The sequence below is a fragment of the Chenopodium album genome, chromosome 12 (genome assembly GCF_948465745.1).
Source record: "Chenopodium album chromosome 12, dcCheAlbu1.1, whole genome shotgun sequence".
Taxonomy (NCBI): domain Eukaryota; kingdom Viridiplantae; phylum Streptophyta; class Magnoliopsida; order Caryophyllales; family Amaranthaceae; genus Chenopodium; species Chenopodium album.
The window spans coordinates 41,925,560-41,945,130 of NC_137845.1; the positions used below are offsets into that span (position 1 = coordinate 41,925,560).

General features: G+C 40.2%; 1 protein-coding gene across 2 annotated transcripts; it reads right to left on the reverse strand.

Annotated features, from left to right (window-relative positions):
• Window positions 1–417: 417 nt before the first annotated feature.
• LOC145572405 (splicing factor Cactin-like) lies at window positions 418–11,818 on the reverse strand. 2 transcript variants are annotated; one of them, XM_081631381.1, is made up of 8 exons: window positions 10,989–11,818; window positions 7,236–7,331; window positions 1,984–2,268; window positions 1,757–1,889; window positions 1,536–1,678; window positions 1,266–1,439; window positions 919–1,185; window positions 418–812 (listed from the first exon to the last, which is right to left on the reverse strand). In XM_081631381.1, exons 1-8 carry the CDS (start codon window positions 11,757–11,759, stop codon window positions 693–695), a joined length of 1,989 nt encoding a protein of 662 aa, XP_081487507.1. In that variant the 5' UTR covers window positions 11,760–11,818; the 3' UTR covers window positions 418–692. The 2 variants fall into 2 exon arrangements, with proteins under 2 accessions (XP_081487507.1, XP_081487506.1); XM_081631380.1 differs by having other exon boundaries at window positions 1,536–1,889.
• Window positions 11,819–19,571: the final 7,753 nt, after the last annotated feature.

The following is a 19,571-nucleotide window of genomic DNA, read 5'->3' on the forward strand; positions in this document are numbered from 1 at the left end:
GTGGTGAAATGCCAGAAAGAATAAAATGAAGGGGCACAAAGCCACAAATAATGAAAGTTGAAGGTATTTTAAGAAATTCAATGAGAAAAGTAAAGAAAATGAGGGTAAACTTAGTTATATCATAGTCTCTCTAAAAAAAGGAAGGATATGAAATAGAAATCGCATATAAGATCACCCGAAAAGGAAAATAGGATCTATTTTGAACGGAGGGAGTAAAATACTCATACAGATTGAGTTATGCATATGACTGAATTTCTGAATGTCTGAATGTAGAGCTTTTTTTAAAACAGGCTCTCTTTTTTTTTCTTGGTTCACTAGATTTAGTAATCTGTAATGCATAAGTTCTTTAATTTCTCTTTTTTAATTTATACAGTTTTTGTGAAAATTGAAGAAGTTTCAAGGAAAGTCAAAACCTGATGAAATAACAGCACCTTAAAGCTTCTAAGAAATCATTATCAGACATCAGTTAAACACTTGACAAGGAAATGAAAACTGTTTGGTGTAAAAAAAGGACAGTCAGTGAGCGACATACTGGTACAACAGTAAGAACACCTGAGTCACAGTTCCTAAACAAAACTTGTTAATATGATATTTACATTTCTTCAAACAATTGCATCTTTGAACATACTTGTATCAAAATTGAGCAGATCAAGCCGTAAACTTCCACATGCACTTGCAGAGTGGAGACATCTTCACCTACGATAACGATATCGCTTGAAGTTGAAATACACATGTAATATGCCTCTCTCAAAGGTACATTTGTATCCCTTCTTATGGGAATACTCCCATTCTTTATTCACAATCCTGAAGGCCTGCAAAAGTAGATAATATTTCAGGAAACAAATTCTGGTAGCAGACATTAAGAAGTATTTCCAAGTTATGAGAAAAGAAAGAAATCACAGAAATCCAGATACATACGATGTCCTCATAAGGAGGGCCGGCATGAAACCTAATAATACAGGTCTCACTGCTGTCCCCATCTTTCTCAATAAAATATGTGGGTGCCTTAGTTTTATCAACAAGATCTGGGTAGAAAATGTTGAATTTGTATCCTTGGACAATCTTTGGTGGAGGGTTATCATGGTCATAATGTGTCTGGTTATACTTGTTCCATTCATAACCGGTATGAACACGGTTGAAATACTTTGGCTTTCTCGGGCGATATTTGTCATGCCACCAGTACACCTGCAACAACACCCATTTGAGTTTCTTACTCAAGGAAACTTAAGTTACAATACGTAAAGTAAGAGGATACATGTAAATACCTGTGAATCTAGATTAATTTCAGCACCAGAACCAAATACCACATCACCATCCTCCACAGCTCCCATAAGTTTCCTTGCCCTGACCTCAAGGTCATCCTCTGGCTGAGCACGTGGTTTTGAGGCCATAGCTTCCTTCAGCCTTTGTTCCTCTGTAACCGCCAAACGCTTCTTTTCCTGTTAATGCAGCAAAACTAGAGTAAGTACAAATTAAGGCAAAGGCATAAATAAGATAGCATAAAAATTATTAAACCATAGGATCAGTCAATTTACCAGCATAACCCTATCCTCATCAGGATCAATGGCCTCTTCAGTGTCTTCACCGTGTAAGAGCTGTGGAGAAAAGGACCCATCCTCTGCTTCCGACTCCTGAGCTTCCTCACGAATGATGGGTTCTGGAGAAAATGCTCGTACATCTACACATACATATTTCAGATAACTGTGCTTGAAGAAATGATCTAAAATTATTACCATACTTAGCAAGTGATGCATACCTTCAACTTCTTCCTCAATTTCCTCCTCTTCTATCTTTTCCTCCTCGGATTTCAGGTTTTCATCCTGAAGAGGCCGTTCAAGGCGGTGCAAATGTTTCCTAAGCAGCTTGGCATGGATTTCTTTAAGACAAGCCTGCACATTAATGGCAATCAATTTCTACTGTTCACCCATTTGAAAAACAAACCTAAAACTCAATACCAAGTGCCAGACAACCTAGCATACATACCTTTGCCTTGTAAATGTGAAGCCGTTTAACCACAGCTTCCCAATACTCAACCACCTTGGCTTTTCCAGAGCGCATTTCTGACTCAATTTGTGCTTGTAGTTCTAACAACTCTTTGTAGCTCTTGCCTTCCAAAAAATTTCGAACATCTGTTTCTATACTTGAATGCATACCTCTTTCCTCTGCAAGTAACTCAGCAGGAGGTTGCTCCCCACGCACTCTAGCTCGGTCAATCGCATCCTTTCTCCTAGCTTCACCCAATTCCCACTCACAAACCACCATCAAAGCCTGTCAAATTATACAGCCAAAAGAGTTAAGTGTTCCTCAGTAATCCAAACATTAATACCGCTTGACCTATTAAGAATAGCAATCAAGAAAACTCCTACATATCCCTTCCACACTAGTGCTCTATTTCCCACAAGTGATTAGCAAAGCTCTGTAGTAAGCACAGTGATAGGATGAGCAAATCAGACAGCCAATCCAAGAATCAAGCCAAAATAAGACAAAAGCTATGAGTGAGGTACACCATAGGTACCTCAGAACATGTTAACTGTCAAGGGTCCACAAAATATATCCAACAAGTACATTAGGCGCATAGAGTGAAACTGAAACACTCAAAAGGCCAATGAAGTAATGTCAAGTGAAGTAATGTCAAGCACTGACATAGGATCTTAAAAAGAGGTTATGGGCTGGTTTTCACAATATCCACCAACAAATTGAGATGGAGATAGTTAGGAGAGAAGATCTAGAAACCCCACTCATGTCATTATTGGCATTTTCATAAATAATTGCATCTTCTTCTTTTCGTCCCTTTATTAATGAAATTTTTGTAAATAATGCATCTTTTATAACAGCTCAAAGTCTCATGAAAGATGATCTGAAAAAAAAAAAAAAAAAAAAAGAAAAGAAAAAAAAAAGAAAATAGGATTATAATCTACACATCTCTCATTTGATCCTTCCAATCACACCAAAAGAATTAATCTTTTGGCTAAACCTTCATACACTTGTTTTAGAAATTAAAACAAAGATTAGATATGAAAGATGGAAATTAATATGTGCATTGCTTTTTTTAGGTAGGTATGAGTTTCGGTTCATCTTATTTGGCGCGCATGAGTTTTGTCACTTGGTAGGTAAGAGTTTCAAACTTCAGTTCATCATCAAATGAAGGGATGAAGGGAGGCATTGCAGTATACAAATATGCAACATCTCTATCAATTCAACCAGCTAATCAAAGAGATTAACTGCCCTTTAATTCTCGCTCACTATCTCCTCTCCACTCTCCCCATGGCAGCAAAACTCAATTCCGAAAACCACTCCCTCTCTAACCTTAACCACCATCCCAGCCATCTGCCAGCCACCCACCAGCAACACTCCTTCTCTCCACCTGAACAGCCATACCAACCACCAACACCAATCCCTCACCCTACCGGCCAACCATCAATACCACCCATCCCCTTTTCCACAACCTAACTTTCCTTTATCCATTATAATAGCTCACAGCATGCTGTCACAAATACAAGACGATTGAGAAGAGAGAGCACAAAAATTCTGAGAACTGAATTACAGCCATAGTTTGCTCCTTCCTTCTCTCCAAATCTTCTTTTTCTAATCTGCCGATGAAAAAGACAATATTGGTGCTGCAAGAGGTGATGACGTGGGATGGTGGTGGGGGCTGCAGAGGGTTTATCGTACTTCTCTTTCTAGATCTTTCTCTATTATGCTCTCAGTTCTCTATTTATAATTGGGAAGAACAATGATGGTGATGAGGGTCAGAAGGAGATGAGTTGGTCATTTGGTTGAGGTAATGGAGAAAAGAAAGGGAGGAAGATTAACTGGTTGTGTAGTAGTAGATGGTTGTACTATCAAGTGTTGACTGTCAATGGGATGGTGGTGGTTGGTTGTTTTGTCAGCACTGAAGGGTAAGATTAGAGAGGTAGGAAGGGAAATTAATTCTTCCTCCTTAATATTAGGTGTATAATAGATTGGGATTACTGCTAACTTACGCAAATAACAGTAAAATAGAGAGAAAAGATTGATTCTTTGATTAAACTAGATAATCTGAATTTTGGTAAATTGATTTAATAAGAAGAATTAACAAAGATGGAGGCTTGAATATTGATTGACAATGGCACAAGGGTCACAAATAATAGGGTTGATAGCTTTAGGCTATTACTCTCAAAATAGTTTGAGGCTATCACTGTCTAACAATGGCTTTAGGCCATAACTGTCTAAGATTTCCCAAACAAATTTTTATGATTCTAGACTTAGCTTTTGTCTCATGTGCACAAGTGGCATCTCTCTGTTCATTGCATATTTTCTCTTATGTACCATACTTGATAAATATTGCTCCAGGATTTATGTCTTCATCAAGTGCAATTACTAGATATATCATGGATCAATTTTATAGAGATAATAAGTTCATTCTTTTGGGTAGTCATTGTCCGTTGCTAGATATGATAAATGATCTTTAGGCTAGTCAAATAGCCCAAAACCCAATAGAATGGATCTTATGAGGTCACACATAAGGGTAATGGATTGAACAAAGCATGAAGCCCATTAATGGGCCTCATGATGTAATGACAAGCCACATAGAGTTTAAGGTTAAAGTATTTTGGGTTGAATTAGGAGTTTGGACTTCACATGGACTCTAATTATATATGAGATATATAATTAGAGGCCCTGCCTAGGTTAAGCATACAAGTCACAATTAACCTAAGCAGTAAATTCAGCAGCAAGGAACCAAACTCTCTCATCCCCTCTCTCACACGCCTCTCTCTTTCTCTCCCCTAGTCCATACGATACAAACCACCGGCACAAGGTGGTTACACGGTGGTGATGGTGGTGGTTTGTGGCTTGTTTGTTTCCTCTCCTCTCCATAGAAGGTAGATCGAAGCGTTCCTTTTCAACTAACTAGAGGTTCAATTCTAACCCGTGGACCAAGTAGAGTAACCACGTTTAGGGTTCTTATTCTCCTAATTGTTCTTCCTCGATCACTCGTGGAATCACGCTTCAAAGGTATAATTATGTGTTTCTTTAGGTGTTGTGCATAGATCTTGTTTTAGATGCATATGAATATGATTCATGCAATTCCGCTTAGAGTATCTATTTCCCTACATATACCCCTCCCCTAAGTCGGTTCATTGCATTGTGTTTCAAGTTCTAGCCCTGAAAATGCAAAAATGACTACTCAAAATGATAAAATACTCAAATATTATAAATCCCTCTTACCTCAGTAATTATGGCTTAGAAAGTTGATATATCAAGGGATCAATAACCCATAGAAACATAACCCAAATATTTACAGCACATAATGTTGCTTTACCTTACATCTTAAAGACTACTGAAATCAAGAGTCTAAGAAACTAGGCTATTATGACATGTGAATTAGTTCACTAACTGTCTTATTTCTTCGGCAAACTATAGGCAAAGGTCATACTTGTCAATGATTTCATGGACAACAGAAATTATGTATAAAGATGCTTTAAAATCAATAACGATGTCAAAGGTTAGATTAAAGAAAAATATTACAATGATTTTTAAATAGCTGACAACTCTAAGGGGCTATTTGATAGAGGAGTTTTTCAAGAAAAGGAAATGGAATAACAATAAAATGCCCTGATTCCCTTAGTGCTTGTTTGGTTCATTGTTTTCTATTCTCTTTGTATTGTACCTTCTGCACACCGAAACACACATATTTTCCTCAACGCCTTGCAACCAGATTAAAATTCCCCAACCTTGGCAACCAAAAAAACTGAAGAGTCATTACCAAAAAAAACAAAATCCACCCCAAGAAATCCTAAACTATAACTACCAACTTGCCATTCTGACCATTGCCCTTGGTCATTGACACCGCCTCCATCAAACCTAGCCTCGCCATCTTCTTCGCTACTTTTCAACTACCACATTATTGACTTGAAATTTAAGCAGAAAAAGAAGAAATCAAAGATACCGACCACTAGCCATAAGCCCTATCAGTCCACCACATTAGGAGTCTGAGAAAATAAATCAGAGAAAAAACTGCAACTTACCGAATTCGAAAACTATTATATTAAAGTGAGATTGTGAGAAATTCTGAGAAAGCATGATCATGGACTAAATGATGATTGATTCAAGCCTCAAAACTTCAGAAACAAAACTTTGATGACCGAATTTGACCACCAAATGACCAATTTGCTATAAAAACTAAATAGGCACAAACAGAGAGAGAGTTGAGAAGAGTGATGAGTGACATTGGATGCTAACAGGGAAGGGAAGTGTTGGAAGGTGGAAGGTGGAAGGATGAAAAGTTGTTCTACTGGCTTTTAACTTGCTGGTGGACATATATGGGAGAAGCGAACAAAGTGGGTTTCATTTCTTTGAACAACAAAAGAATAAGAAGTGAATACCTTTCATTTCCCAATCAAAACCAAAGAAAATTATGTAATTTACTATTTCCTCTCCTTTACCCAGGTTTTCCTTCCTTGATTCCTTTCCCTAATGTGAACCAAACAGCCCCTAAATCATTAGCAAAATATGAATATAATCATGTGCACCTTACATGAAGGACATGTAACCCAGCATAAATATTAAGTTCCCTTCCAAAGGTTCCAAGCCTGTAATTTGCAGGCACTTCATCTTCAAACATATGTGTCTCAAATATTTGCTCAGCTTGACTACAGAAGCCACTAAGGAAAGCAACAGTGATAACTTTTGCCAATCAGAGATTGCTTAATCCATTTTGAATATGTCTAAATCCTCAAGGAATGCATTTAAACCAACTGATGAACAGTGAAAGTGTGCGATGCAAAAACAAGGAAAGATGCACAGATTAGACAATAAAGCAACACCCGCATCACGGTAAAAAAAATAAAGTACAATCCCCCCCCCCCCCCAAAAAAAAAAAAAAATAAAAATAAAAATAAAAAAAAAAGGACCCAATGCCTTATAGGCCTATAGCTGTTCCTATGCAAGAAATATCCTTTGTCTCTTCTACAAGAAAACGGGATGGGCATTCAATTTCCCAGCTCCATCCAGAACTTAGAATTGAAATACAGGTATGTAATCGCTTATGCGAAGCTTGAGGAAGGACCTACCGCTTTCGAGAGCAGCTACTGACGCAACTTCTGTGAGGCCTACTTTTTAGAGTTTTAAATTGACAGCTTCAATGCAAACAACAATATAGAAATATTGAGATTGCCTAGTAAAACGATACTAATTATCAAAATGCAGAATTAGCCAATTTTATAGGCATATGTAAGACAGTAGAGCAAAAATACCTCCCAATATTCCACATGAGTTGGTGTTTCCCTGTCTAGGCCAAGATGCAATTTTATATCATCGTGTAGCTCCTCAATTTCCTTAACAGTTAAGCCCTGTATAAGATTTGGCACACACAAAACACCATAAGAAACACTTTCATACACACTAACTTTTCATGAATACATACAATATTATAAAGCTTGCCTGATCCACCAAAAGTAATAAGGTGAAGCAACAATCACGGACAATTGTCACAAAAGAAAAGCAGAGACAATCCAAAAAGTCAACCTCAAAGCTAAATAGCTAATAAAAATATCTTCTACATAGTGTGATCTTAGCATCATAGCATTATCTATAATCACTAACAGGGTTACCTAATACTCCCCTCCCCCTGTGTACTCCATATTAATACTTTCGTTCCAATACTCAATACTTTTGTGTATTAATACTCCCTAATCAGCTTATTTGCCGTATTATGATTTTCCAATGCACAAAGATAGTATTTGATGAGGAGTGGTGGAGAGTAAGAAATAGATCAACAAGGGAGACGTTTGTTCATTTGTCTCCATTACTCCAAGCAAACATAGTAAAGGCTTTTTTTTTTTTTTTAAAGGATTTGTTTCTTTTGCAGGGTTACCTAATACTCCCCTCTTCTCCATGAACTCCTGATTAAGTCTTTTATACCAAATCTCCCAATTTTTCTATAAAAAGACCTTTATATTTATATTGCGAATTTGTATTTGTTCCGCGTATTGGAGTGTATTACATACTTCCTCCGTTTCTTTTTAATTGACACGTTTTTTTAGTCAAGTTTACCAATGCACAAATTCAATCATTAATATCTTTAATTACCGATAAGCAAAAATTATAAAAAGTTGATATTTTGAAAATATACATTGTGACGAATCTAACAAGATCCTACTCGACTATATTTTTCTTCACGTATGAATCACAAAACATGGTCAAAGGGAGATAAGTAAATAGTGCTAAAGTCAAAACGTGTCAACTAATAAAAAACGGAGGTAGTATTAGGTAGCCTTGATCACTAAACTAGCGTAGCCAACACAATTTCAAATAACAACAAATCATAGTAATTAATCTCCTTGCAACTCTTCCCTAAAATACATCATAATATCATCAAATTTGCTCAAACTTTTTGTGTCAAAGAAGAAAGAGTTGCATCTGATATGGTACAGAATAGAGCTTTTCATTTTAGATTAACTAAGCCTTGTAAGCCAAACTATATTGAAAGATGAACTTTTCTCATAATATTGCTTTTCAGATCTTGGGAGATGGGATAGATGGCTGATGGGGTCTATGGAAAGACTACTAGTCAAACATGGCCCCTTTTATTATGTATTATGTCAGCCTGTCAGGGTACCCAATACCCATAACAAGGATAAAATAAACTATCCCTGTATCTACATTCATAAATCATTGATCTTGTGGGTCAAAAAAAAAAAAAAAAATCATTGATCTTGGAATTTTCATTGTTCAGACCTATTCTTTGCCGCATAGCATCAATTTCTTGCATATCAACACTATATCTTCTATGAGAGAAGATTAGCCTGTTTGTTCCGTAAGCCATGGAAACCGAAGAGGCTTAGAAAGTTAGAAGCATATGAGTATCTATGGATTGATGACTCGTCTAGCCCTGGACCCCTGGTTCACCTTTCCCTAAATTAAATTGGCTTTGGCAAAATCCTCTCTTCCCAAAAATTAAAACTTTCACCTGGCTAGGCCATTCCGCAAACCTTCACCTATAGAACAGGTTTCGCAAATCCTCAAATAGCTGCCCTTTTGCCCAAACAGCCCAAATTCCACCCTCCACAAATTTAGAGACTGCCTAGGAAGCTTACCACTTGATGAATGGCTCCTCAGCAGTCATTGGTCATTCCAAAGGAAATCCCATTCTCTTCCCTTTAGGTTCAAATCCCACACCTGGGCCTTTTCTGAATTCTTTTCTATTCAAACTACGCTAATGCCTAACCAGATCAAGCTACATTACCCCTATTGGACCCCAACCAAATAGGAAAGAATTAAAATCAATTTGAATGCATCTTTTGTTTCTGTATCTCTACCTGAGGTATTGAGAGGATTGTGCAAGGACAGGGACCATGAAGAAAATTGGTTTGTAAGTTCTCATTTCTCAATTCAAATCAGATGTAATTAAGTGCCATAACTAGCTTTACAAGCAGCTATCAATTGGAGTAGAGACAAAGGATGGAGAAACACAACAACAGCCTCAGATTGTATCATCCAAAACAATAACAATATGATCAGTTGGTTTGCAAAGATTGTCCAAAGTATAATATGTGAATCTGATAGAAAATTTTGGTAATGAAAAGAACTTTTAAAAAATTGATCATCAATTTCAAAACTGGCAATATTTAACCAAAAGTAGATGTTTACAACTTGCAGAGCATTATTTTAATAACATGATACTGCAGCAGATTTCAACAATATACAAAACAGAAAAAATCAGAGCAAATTTACTTCATGCATACTTGGCACTTGCAGACACAAGTTTAAATACAAGTTCAAATCAATTGTATCTCTAATAATGTTTTATAGTATCCTGTAGCTCAGGAAACAAATACAAATCCGCCAGAATAGTCTACCCATCACCCCCAAACATCCCTAAAAATATAACAATAAGATGACCAGATATGAGAGTTGAGAATTCTACAACTAAATATATTGACTAACAAATTTTCAATTCGCCAAAACCGTCAACTTAATAAAAACTAAAAGTCAATTGATAGGGTCATTTTCTTAGGAATGTCCCTAAATTTGCTTAATGAGTATCATTCAAACAAGGGAATGCTTTTGCTAAGGGGGTAAAATTAGGATCCGTGGATGTTTACACATGAAAGATTTATGGTTCAAACAGCAAATTTAGTGAGCAATTGCTCACTGTATTACATCATTGCAAACCCTATAGGACTATTGTTTGACAGAGAATAGCTAAAAGTCTAGGGAGGGAAAAAATACTTTGTATTTCCATTTTCCTACGTATGATTTATAAAGAGGTGAGAAAGAGTTTTCCATAGACTAGAAAAAGTTTCTCCAAAGTATCATAACCTATGTTACTCGGACTCTTCATTTCACCTAACGTACCCGTGTCGGACCCTCGACTCTCGAACATGGGATGACACCCGAACACTTCACTTTTAGGGCCTCTTCTGATTTACTGAAATGAGCTGAATTGAATTGATTGAAACTTATGAGAGAAGGAAATTAGGAACTGAACTTATGGGAGCTAAGTTGAGTTAAGCTGAACTGAAATGAAATTAAGCAGAAGAGAACAGGCCCTTAGTTCAAAATCATGGAACTTTTTCACAAAATAGCTGAGTTAGACGCTTGGACACGTACCCATGTCCGACATGGGTGCCCCGGTCCAAATAACATAGATCATAACACTAGGCTCTCATAACAAATGAATGCCACATTTTCCTCACTATCCTTAAACTTCCAATTCCTATCTGTCCTAAATTCATTCTAATTATCTCTAACTTATCTATCACCAAAACAATTAAAAGATGATCTTCCACTACATTATCCGTTCAACCAAACTGAGCCTTAAGATGCTAATTATAAAAGTTTCTATACCTTTGTAAACAATTCACCTAGCTACAATAGCAATACAATATTACAACACATAATCAATTAAACTTGAGTTATTGCATTAGACAATTCGAGATTACAATGTACTACTTCAATAGCGATCAACAAAACAAATTCATCAAACCAAAACAAAGAATAGTTACCTTGAAAACCATGTAAGGCTCATCCAACTCGACATCGAATTCATCGGATTCATCAAGATACTTAGTAAGAACATCAATCGGCTTCATTCTCCCTTCCCGCAATCGAATCCTAGACCTAACTTTACTCTGATCAAAATGAAACTCCTCCTCTTTCTTCTCAAAATCATCAGCTTCAGCTCTAGACCTTTCTCTCTGCAACAAAAGCATCTCCTCTTCTCGTTGCGCCTTCTCCAACGCTCTCTCTTCTCTCCTCTTCTTCACCTTCTCGATCTCCGCCATTCGCTCCTTCTGCCGCTTCTTCTCCGCTCTCACAGTAAACTCATCCAACGGCACTCCTTCACCAACATCTCTCTCAATCTTCTTCCTCCAAACAAACTTCTCGTTCAAGTTCGCATCGCCGAAAGGGTTCGACTCGTTGGAGTAGCCTGACACGGTCTGAGTCTTAAGCTTCTTCGCTACTCTCAACGCCTTCTTCTGCGCCTTCTTCGCGAGGTACTCCTTTATCTCTTCTTCCGAAACCTTCTTCTTTCTCTTCCTCCGGTCGCCGGAATCTTGTCCGGAGGTTTCCGGTGAGGATTCTCGTCTGCGGCGGCGGCTGTTGCTTCGCCGGCGGTGTCTGCTGCGGTCGCGGGAGGAGTCCGAGTCATAGTCGGACTCGGAATTTGAGTCGGCCGAATCGGAATCGGAATCGGAATCGTCGCGTTCTCTTCTACGAGAGGAAGATGGTTTGTCTCTTCTGCTTCTGCTCTTGCTTCTCTCGTGTTTCGCCATTGTTAGGGCTTTGAGTGAAAGCCTGAAAGGTTTGAGAATATCGGGGCTTTGAGTCTAGATCACCTAGGACGGGGCTAAAAGTTTTACTATCTTCTCCGTTCTCCACCAAAAAAAAAATTTGTCAATTACAGCGATTTAAAATTTGTATTCGGTAAATGATAGCCATTTTAGAAAAAATTTGCAAATTGCAATCCAAAAGTAAAATAGGGTCATTTTAAAGTTTGTAACGTCTTGATGAAAGAGGTGAGAAATTTTTATCAAAGGAGTGGAAAATTGACACACTTTGATGAAAAGGGTGATATTTGACTCGCCTTGATGAAAGGAATGAGAAATTATGATCAAAGAGGTGAAAAATTGACACACCTTGATGTATATGTGACCTTTAGTATGAGGCTATCTAGGTTTTATCACCTTGAGCAAAAGACACCCTAATAGCAAAATAAGTAAAGTAGGATCATATTAACCCTTTAGAGGAAGGTATGACAAAGATGACAGTGGTTAATCGCCGCTATTGTGGTCGCGCTGTTGAAGACGAAGGGCGGTAAACTATGGTGGGATCAATTTGGTAGGTGCGGCGAGGTTGAATATGCCGTGGTGGGGTCGATCTGGTAGGAACGATGGGGTCGATTTGGTAGGAGTGCTTGGTTGTGCGGTGGGGTCGATCTAGTTGGAGTGGTGGATCGTGCGGTGGGTTGTGTGATCTAAAGGAAGAAAAAGATTGGGTTTGTAGAGGAGAGTGAAAGGAAGTGTTTTTGGGGTTCATTAAATACGGCGAACGGTGAAGAAGAGCCAAAATTCAAGATTCAAAGCAGTAAAAAAAAAAAGTAGTCTTAACGGCACAAACAACACTATCAAAAGCAAAATAAGTAAAGCCAAAATTATTCTTATTAAACCACATGAAAAGACAGTGCGTTTATCTAGGCTATAAACTTGTATTTTCTCCTTTAGTACTCCCTCCCCTTTTTTTAGTTGCATCAGTTTGGATTGCACAAAGTTTTAGGAGAGTAATATAATATTGTGAGTGAGTGAATAAATTATTATAATAAAAGTAAGATGGGGACCATGAAAAAGAAAGTATGTGAGAGAGGATAAATATTTTTATCATTTTAGTAGGGACCATGAAAGTGAGAGAAATGATCAAATAAGTTGAGTGGGGTTTAAAGTAAGAGAGAGAAATGATAAAATATAGTATAAAGTTACTAAAAATAGAAGTGATGCATTTTAAAAAAAACACCCCAAAAAGGAAAGTGATGTAAATAAAAAAACGGGAGGAGTAATTAGTATCACACTAACTATATAATCTACAAATTTGGTAATTTAAATATTGTTTTGGGAGTTTTTTGGTCCCTCGGGAGAGTTATGTTACCAAGGCTGGTCCGGCGCATTCTGTACCTCAAAACACGAAGACTCCGGTTGGTAGGAGCTCCGCCTCCAACGATTAGGTTAGTATTGGTCGTAGAAGATGAAAAGGTACGGAAAAGGTAAAGGTGAGATCTTCTCGGATTCCGAAATCAGGTGCTTTCTCTAATGTGAGAGAATGTAGGTATATTGTAATAAATGAAGGTGTCCCCAAAATTAGGGAAATCTCCCTATTTATAAGATCGTTGGAAAATGCGCCCTTCATTAGGTCAAGATGACCTAATGGGCTGCGCCGTTTTGCAGTGTTCTTAGGAATTAGGCCCTGAATGCCGCTATTCTATTTGTTATTTGAGGCTGACATGTGTCAGATGAGGAGTGGTCCACGTTGGACCCATCCAGGATTGACACGTGTCCCTCTTTGATTGGTCCACGTGTCTAGGGTATTTTTACCCTAAACATTTGCCCCTCACAGGGGCCACGTGGCACCTGTGACAGATGTCACCTGCTAATGGGTTGATGGTTATTACCGTTTTACTTTAAGGGAAATTATGGGGATGCCCTCATTTTAACCTTCTATAAATAGCAAGTTACCCCCCTCTTCTCTCTCATCTTTGACTTTCTAAAAAATTTAGAGAGAGAAAAAGAGAAAATTCTTAAAGAGAGAGACTCTGATATCAGCCTGCATCAGATTGTAAGATTTTTCGCCTATATACAGTCAGTCAACACTTGATATTTTCTGCAAGCTTCGTTTGAGGTAACCGACTCTCTTCTCAACTTTTTCAAACTTTTTTCACTTTGTGTACATAGTTTTCAATAAAATGGATTCCCCATCGACACACACGGCACAGCCTAGGACTGTCAGCCGATCTCCTGTTACTGTTGAGTCCAGAGCTGGGGGTGCCGCCTATGAATGCTTGGACCTGTTTTGCTCATCTCTAAACCCCTCCATCTCTATGTCTATGCAGGACAAAATGGCAAGACTAAAGCAAATGGCTAGAAAGCCCAGGTGAAGAAGGCACGATATGGAAGTGCCAGCTGATGAAGTTATCCTAGACGGGGAATATGGGGAGTCAGATGAGCAGGTAGATTCTCCGCCTGGGGGTACCCTTTCCACTCGTAGCGATGGGATATTGAGGGAATTAGACGGTGAGGGATCCGTATCCGCCTCTACTCATAGTGATCCTGATCAAGGGGACGATGACGAGGCCTCCCAAAGATCAGGGGCGGAGGCCGGCTATGAAATTGATCAGCCGGCTAAGTCGGCGTCTATGACCAACCCTACCGAAACACATATGACCGCTAGGGACGTAACTGCCCTGAAAACTAGTTTTTAGGGATTTCAAGATAAATACCATGTTGGGTCAAATTGGGAAATAAGAGTCCCGCCTGTGGAGGCAACTGTGGTTTCGGAGGATGATGTTGAGCACGCCGACAACTATTTCGCCTGCTATGAGTCGACAATCAAAGCCGGACTCTGCTTTCCTCTTCACAGGGGGATAAGGAGGATCTTGAAGGGGTATGAGCTAGGCGTCTGGCAGCTCGCCCCTAACTCATGGATAAACATTCTGAGTTACATCGCCGCCTGCGAGTTCCAGAACATTGAGCCAAGTTTCGAGGCTTTCGCTCACATGCATTATATGAGTCGAGCTCCAGGCGGCTGGGGAGCGTGGGACACTCTAACCACCCATCCGGAGTACATGATGACTCTGGATAAGCCGTCTAAGTGGACCAATTCGAAATAGAAGTTTTATCTCATTTCTTCTCCCACTTTGGTAATGAACCGGGTCTTACGCCGGTACAATAGGGATCCAGCATTACTCGGAAAGAAGTGCGCCCTCCCCCACATTCCTCCCAAGGCTTGGGAACAAATAATGGAGCCGGAGTTCTTCAAAACTACCACTGAGCCCTTAGACAATGGGACCCAAATAATAGTGCTAAAGAAGTGGGTACCCCATCCGGACTTCCTGAAAGCTGAGGCGTTTCTTTCCGCCTACGGCTTAAGCCCTATGTTTTCAAAACGTATGCAGCTGTGTTTTGCGGACGTCTCAATTCTTGCGTTTTTTTTTCTTTTTGTTTAACCATCTGGTTTTCTTTTGTAGAGGACGCTTTGAAAATGGTGAATCCGGACAAAACACCGGCTAAGTCGGTTGCTCTTCTTAAAAAGGATCAACTGGAGAGGAAGAAGAAAGCCTTGGATGCCAAGGATGATGGGATAAGTCCGCCTGCCATTTGAAGGTTAGCTTGTCTTTCTTTTTTACGTTGTGCCGGTTGTAACCCTTTTGCCTCATCTGCAGAGTGGGAGCAAGACTATCCCTCGCTCCCTTTCCAAAATGTTCAAGCGGCCCCCGCCTGGGGGTGAGTTGGGAAAGTCGCCGGCCAAGGCAGGGAGGAAAAATCCTTCCCAGTCTGTCTCGGCTGCAACACCCGACCAACCAAGGCGTACAACCGGAGGCAAGAGCCCGGCTGTACTGAAGGCTCTGAGCGAAAGCTCCGAGAGGGCAAGCAAAATGCCGGACGCCTCTACGGCGTCGAAGGGTGGCATACCATCCAATACTGCAGACGGCACTACAGCGGTTGGAGAGGGTGGGTCCTCGCAACCCAGAGATCAAGGTAAGGAAAATTGCTTTGAACTCCCCTGGCCGCTTGACTTTATGCGAGTCAAAACCCAAGCGAGCTCATCAGGAGAACTGTTCAGCAGCCGGCACAATATGGGTGCCGCCTATGCTGCTTTCTCACCACATCCTTCTTATGGTGTAGATGTCTCCTCCAACCAGCCGGATGTCCAGCAATTCGCCAAACAGATGCTAAGGACAATAACTAAGTCTGAGAAAGACCAGGTGCTAAGAGTGCACTCGGTTAACTTCGACCAAATCGTAGCCCTGTTGGCTGAGGTAACTGAGCTTAACTCAAGCATATTTTTATTCTTTAGACTTATCTTCTAACTCCCCTTTTTACCGTCTGTATTTTACAAGCGATGCTGAGGGTAGAAATTGAGATTAAAGATGTAGAGTTGAAACAGGAGGAGTTGATCAAAACTTTGACAACCGCGGTAGAGGAAACCAACACCAAAGCCACCAACTTAGAGTTGGCGCTTAAAAATGCTCAATCTAAACTGAAGGCTTTGGAAGGGGTGGATCAGGAGAACACCCAGCTCAGGGACGAAAACAGCCGGCTCAAGCTTGACATCGTTCAAATGAAGAACGCATATCAAGAAGAAATCTCCAAGAGAAAAACCGACTGGTGGTGGAGAACGAGAGGGATATTGAGGCCCGCTTGAAGCTGGCTTGGGATCTAGTCCACCCTAAAGTTGACTGGGAGTTCTTCGACTAGCGGTACCAGTATGCCACCAAGGTGTACGATGTCGAGCAGCTAAAGGAGACGGCACCGCAACCGTTCAAGGAATGAGCCCTTGCTCAAGGCATCGAGATTGCCTCAAACGAAGAGGATGAGCCAAACCATGAAGCCCCGGTTGACCATAACCAGGCTCAGCCCGAGCAAACTGCGGAAGACCTCCAACCCAGCCAGACCCAAGCGAGGCCTCCTCCCCAGCAGCCTTAGGTTTTTAGCGGCAGTATGTCTAGTGTTTTCTCCGGCCTGCGTGCCGTCTATCTTTGTATTTTACGGATAGAGGAGTCGGGCCATTTGGTCGGGTTCAATTTATGAAATATGCCGACTGAGTCAGTTTTTTTAATTTGTTCTAAATTTTTCAATTTTTGCATTTGAATCTCTGCATACATATATATACTTGAATTTTTGCCTAACTCTTTAATAGCATGCAGCAACTGACGAGCCGACTGTACTTGCCCCTGGGCGGCTATGTGGTTGGTTTCATAGCTTGATTGATTGTCTTGGGAACTTTTGATACTTGAAAGAGTATGAGATGTTCCTAAGTCAATCAATCACTGTAGTGATTGCCCCAAATCAAGTACACAGCCGTCCAACACAACAAGCGGATTAGCCGTTTGCCCAGGCGGTTTGAGTAGTTGTATTGAACTACTTGCCACTGTCTAGGGTACCTGTAATCCAATTGTACTCTATGTCCGTTTTCCCTATTGGGGGGACTTGTACAATTTCAAAAAATAATCTAAGTTAGAACTTCGGCCGGTTACCGGCTGATGTCATTAGACATCCGGTATTCGTGGACTTAGTTGTTCTTTTCTGATTACTTTGGTTAAACGACTATGAGCTGGCCAATCAAGTCGTTCAATTAAAGTCGTGTGCATGTATTTGTAGAGAAATGTGCCACCCAAATAGGAGATGCTCTCTACGACGATTCCACCCAAATGGGCATCGCCGGACACCTTACTCATATTGGAGCAGATGAATTTATAAATTCAAATATTATCCGACCATTGGCCTCACGTCTTCGCCTAACGTTCATTTAGCCACTAATTTTTTGTACTTAGTTTATTATATTTAGTACTTAAAAGTGCGCCGTCTGTACACTGCACAAGTGGCATTTCAAACATTCCGGATGTATATAAAGCAACAAATAAAGGAATTGGAAATAAAAAGCAACTTTTCATTGATAGGCTTTTCATTTCAAAAATTTACAACTCTTGGAAGTAGTACTTTTTTAAGTTATCTACATTCCAATTTCCAGGCAGCCGCCTACCATCTAGGGTTTACAGGCAGTAGGTGTCGTTCCTTACTTCTTCATAAATCCGGTAGGGACCTTCGCAATTAAGAGTTAACTTTCCTTGCTCATTGGCCGTACCGGTTGCCTCCATTTTCCGTAACACAAAGTCACCCTCTTTCAGGGGCCGTTTGTGCACTCTCTTGTTGTAGGCACGGGTCATTCTCAGACGGTAAATCTCATGACGCAAGGCGATATTGCCCCTGGGTTTCGGGAGTGAGTCCAATGCTAGCCGCATGGCCTCCCATTTTGTCTTTTCATCGTATAACATGACTCGAAAAGTCGGCTCATAATGCAATTTACACACAAAAGCTTTCTCTCTTATCTCACCAAACTCCTAGGCCAATTGCCAAACACTCAAGACACACCAGCCAAGCGGCCTCTGCATCTCTCCACACTAATTTCTCAGGTTTTCACGGCGAGATCTACACTTTATTCGGCGAACAACTGCGTGAGATGTGCTCTAGAAACAACGGCGGCTATGACGAATGTATCAAGTATATAATTTTGGGGAAATGAATGGTAAATTTGTAACTTTAGGTTTGGGTTTTAGTTAATTGCATTTAGATTATTGAATTGTTGTCAGTTTGTAACAATTCCATACTAATCAACCTCATAGCTGATGACATCCGTGAGAAAATGAAGGAGCTAGAGTCTTGTTCTTGTGTTCATATCAAGAGAAATGGGAATGGGGTACTTACTTAGTTGTTAGAATTGTTCCTATTGATTTGTTGTAATTGATTTTTATTTTAATAAAGTTCCCCCCAACCTGTTTTTCTCAAAAAAAAATTGAGTATAACTGTATAATGTATAATTTTATACATCATCTATATTAATGAATTATTATTTAATTTAAATTTTTCTATAAATAAATTAATTTTAATTTGATTTTAAACGGGTACCCGATGACCCGACCCGTGAAATCCGGGTACCCGATAGGTGGGTACCCGGAGTTCGCGGGTCAGGTCATGGGCCGAGTAGTTTGACTACCCGCAAAGACGGGTACCCGACTCTTCGGGTACTCGAAAAGCCGGGTACCCGGTTATGAACAGCCCTAGCTTGAATAAAGCTCTCTGCCTCCATCAACGCCTCTTAGAGGGTGAAGACCCTCTTTCTGCCGAGGTCAAACTTAAAGGTTGACCTGTCCTTCAGACCCTTGAAGAAGCCTGTATAGGCTACTTCGTCATACAGCCTTTGAATCTGGATTCTCACCAGATTGAACCGCCTGACGTAGGAGCGAAGTCCTTCTCTCTCCCCCTGTCGAATGGTGCTCAAGTCAAGACTTGTTTTGTTGGCAGGGATGTTCATCGAGAAGTTTGAAGCAAACAAGAAGGCAAGCCTCTTGAAGCTGTCAATACATCTGGCTGGCAAGTTGCCAAACCATTCTTGGGCTATGCCCTTCAAGGTAGCCGGGAAGCATCTACACCACATGGCATCATCCAACCCTTGCATGTGCATAAGGTTGGTGTAGGCCATGAGGTGATCCTTAGGGTTGGTGGTACCATCATAGGCACCAACCTCTTAACCTTGGCCGGATGTGCCGCCTCGGTTATTTCCCTGGTTAACGCAGAGGTTTGTTCACCATGTCTGAGCAGTCGGAGCTGCCAGTATAGGGGCTTCATAAATGATGGGACTTATTGCCCGTATGGCATATGAGGCACATGCGGGGCAGACCCAATCATTTGAGGGCTAGTGTGAACGGACTTGTCGCCTGTATGGCTCTCATACAAGGATTGAGAATTTCACGCAGAAGTGTTTTTGAAGCTGTCTTGAAAGCTCGATGTAGAGGCTGACTCAGACAGCTGCTGGCTTCGATT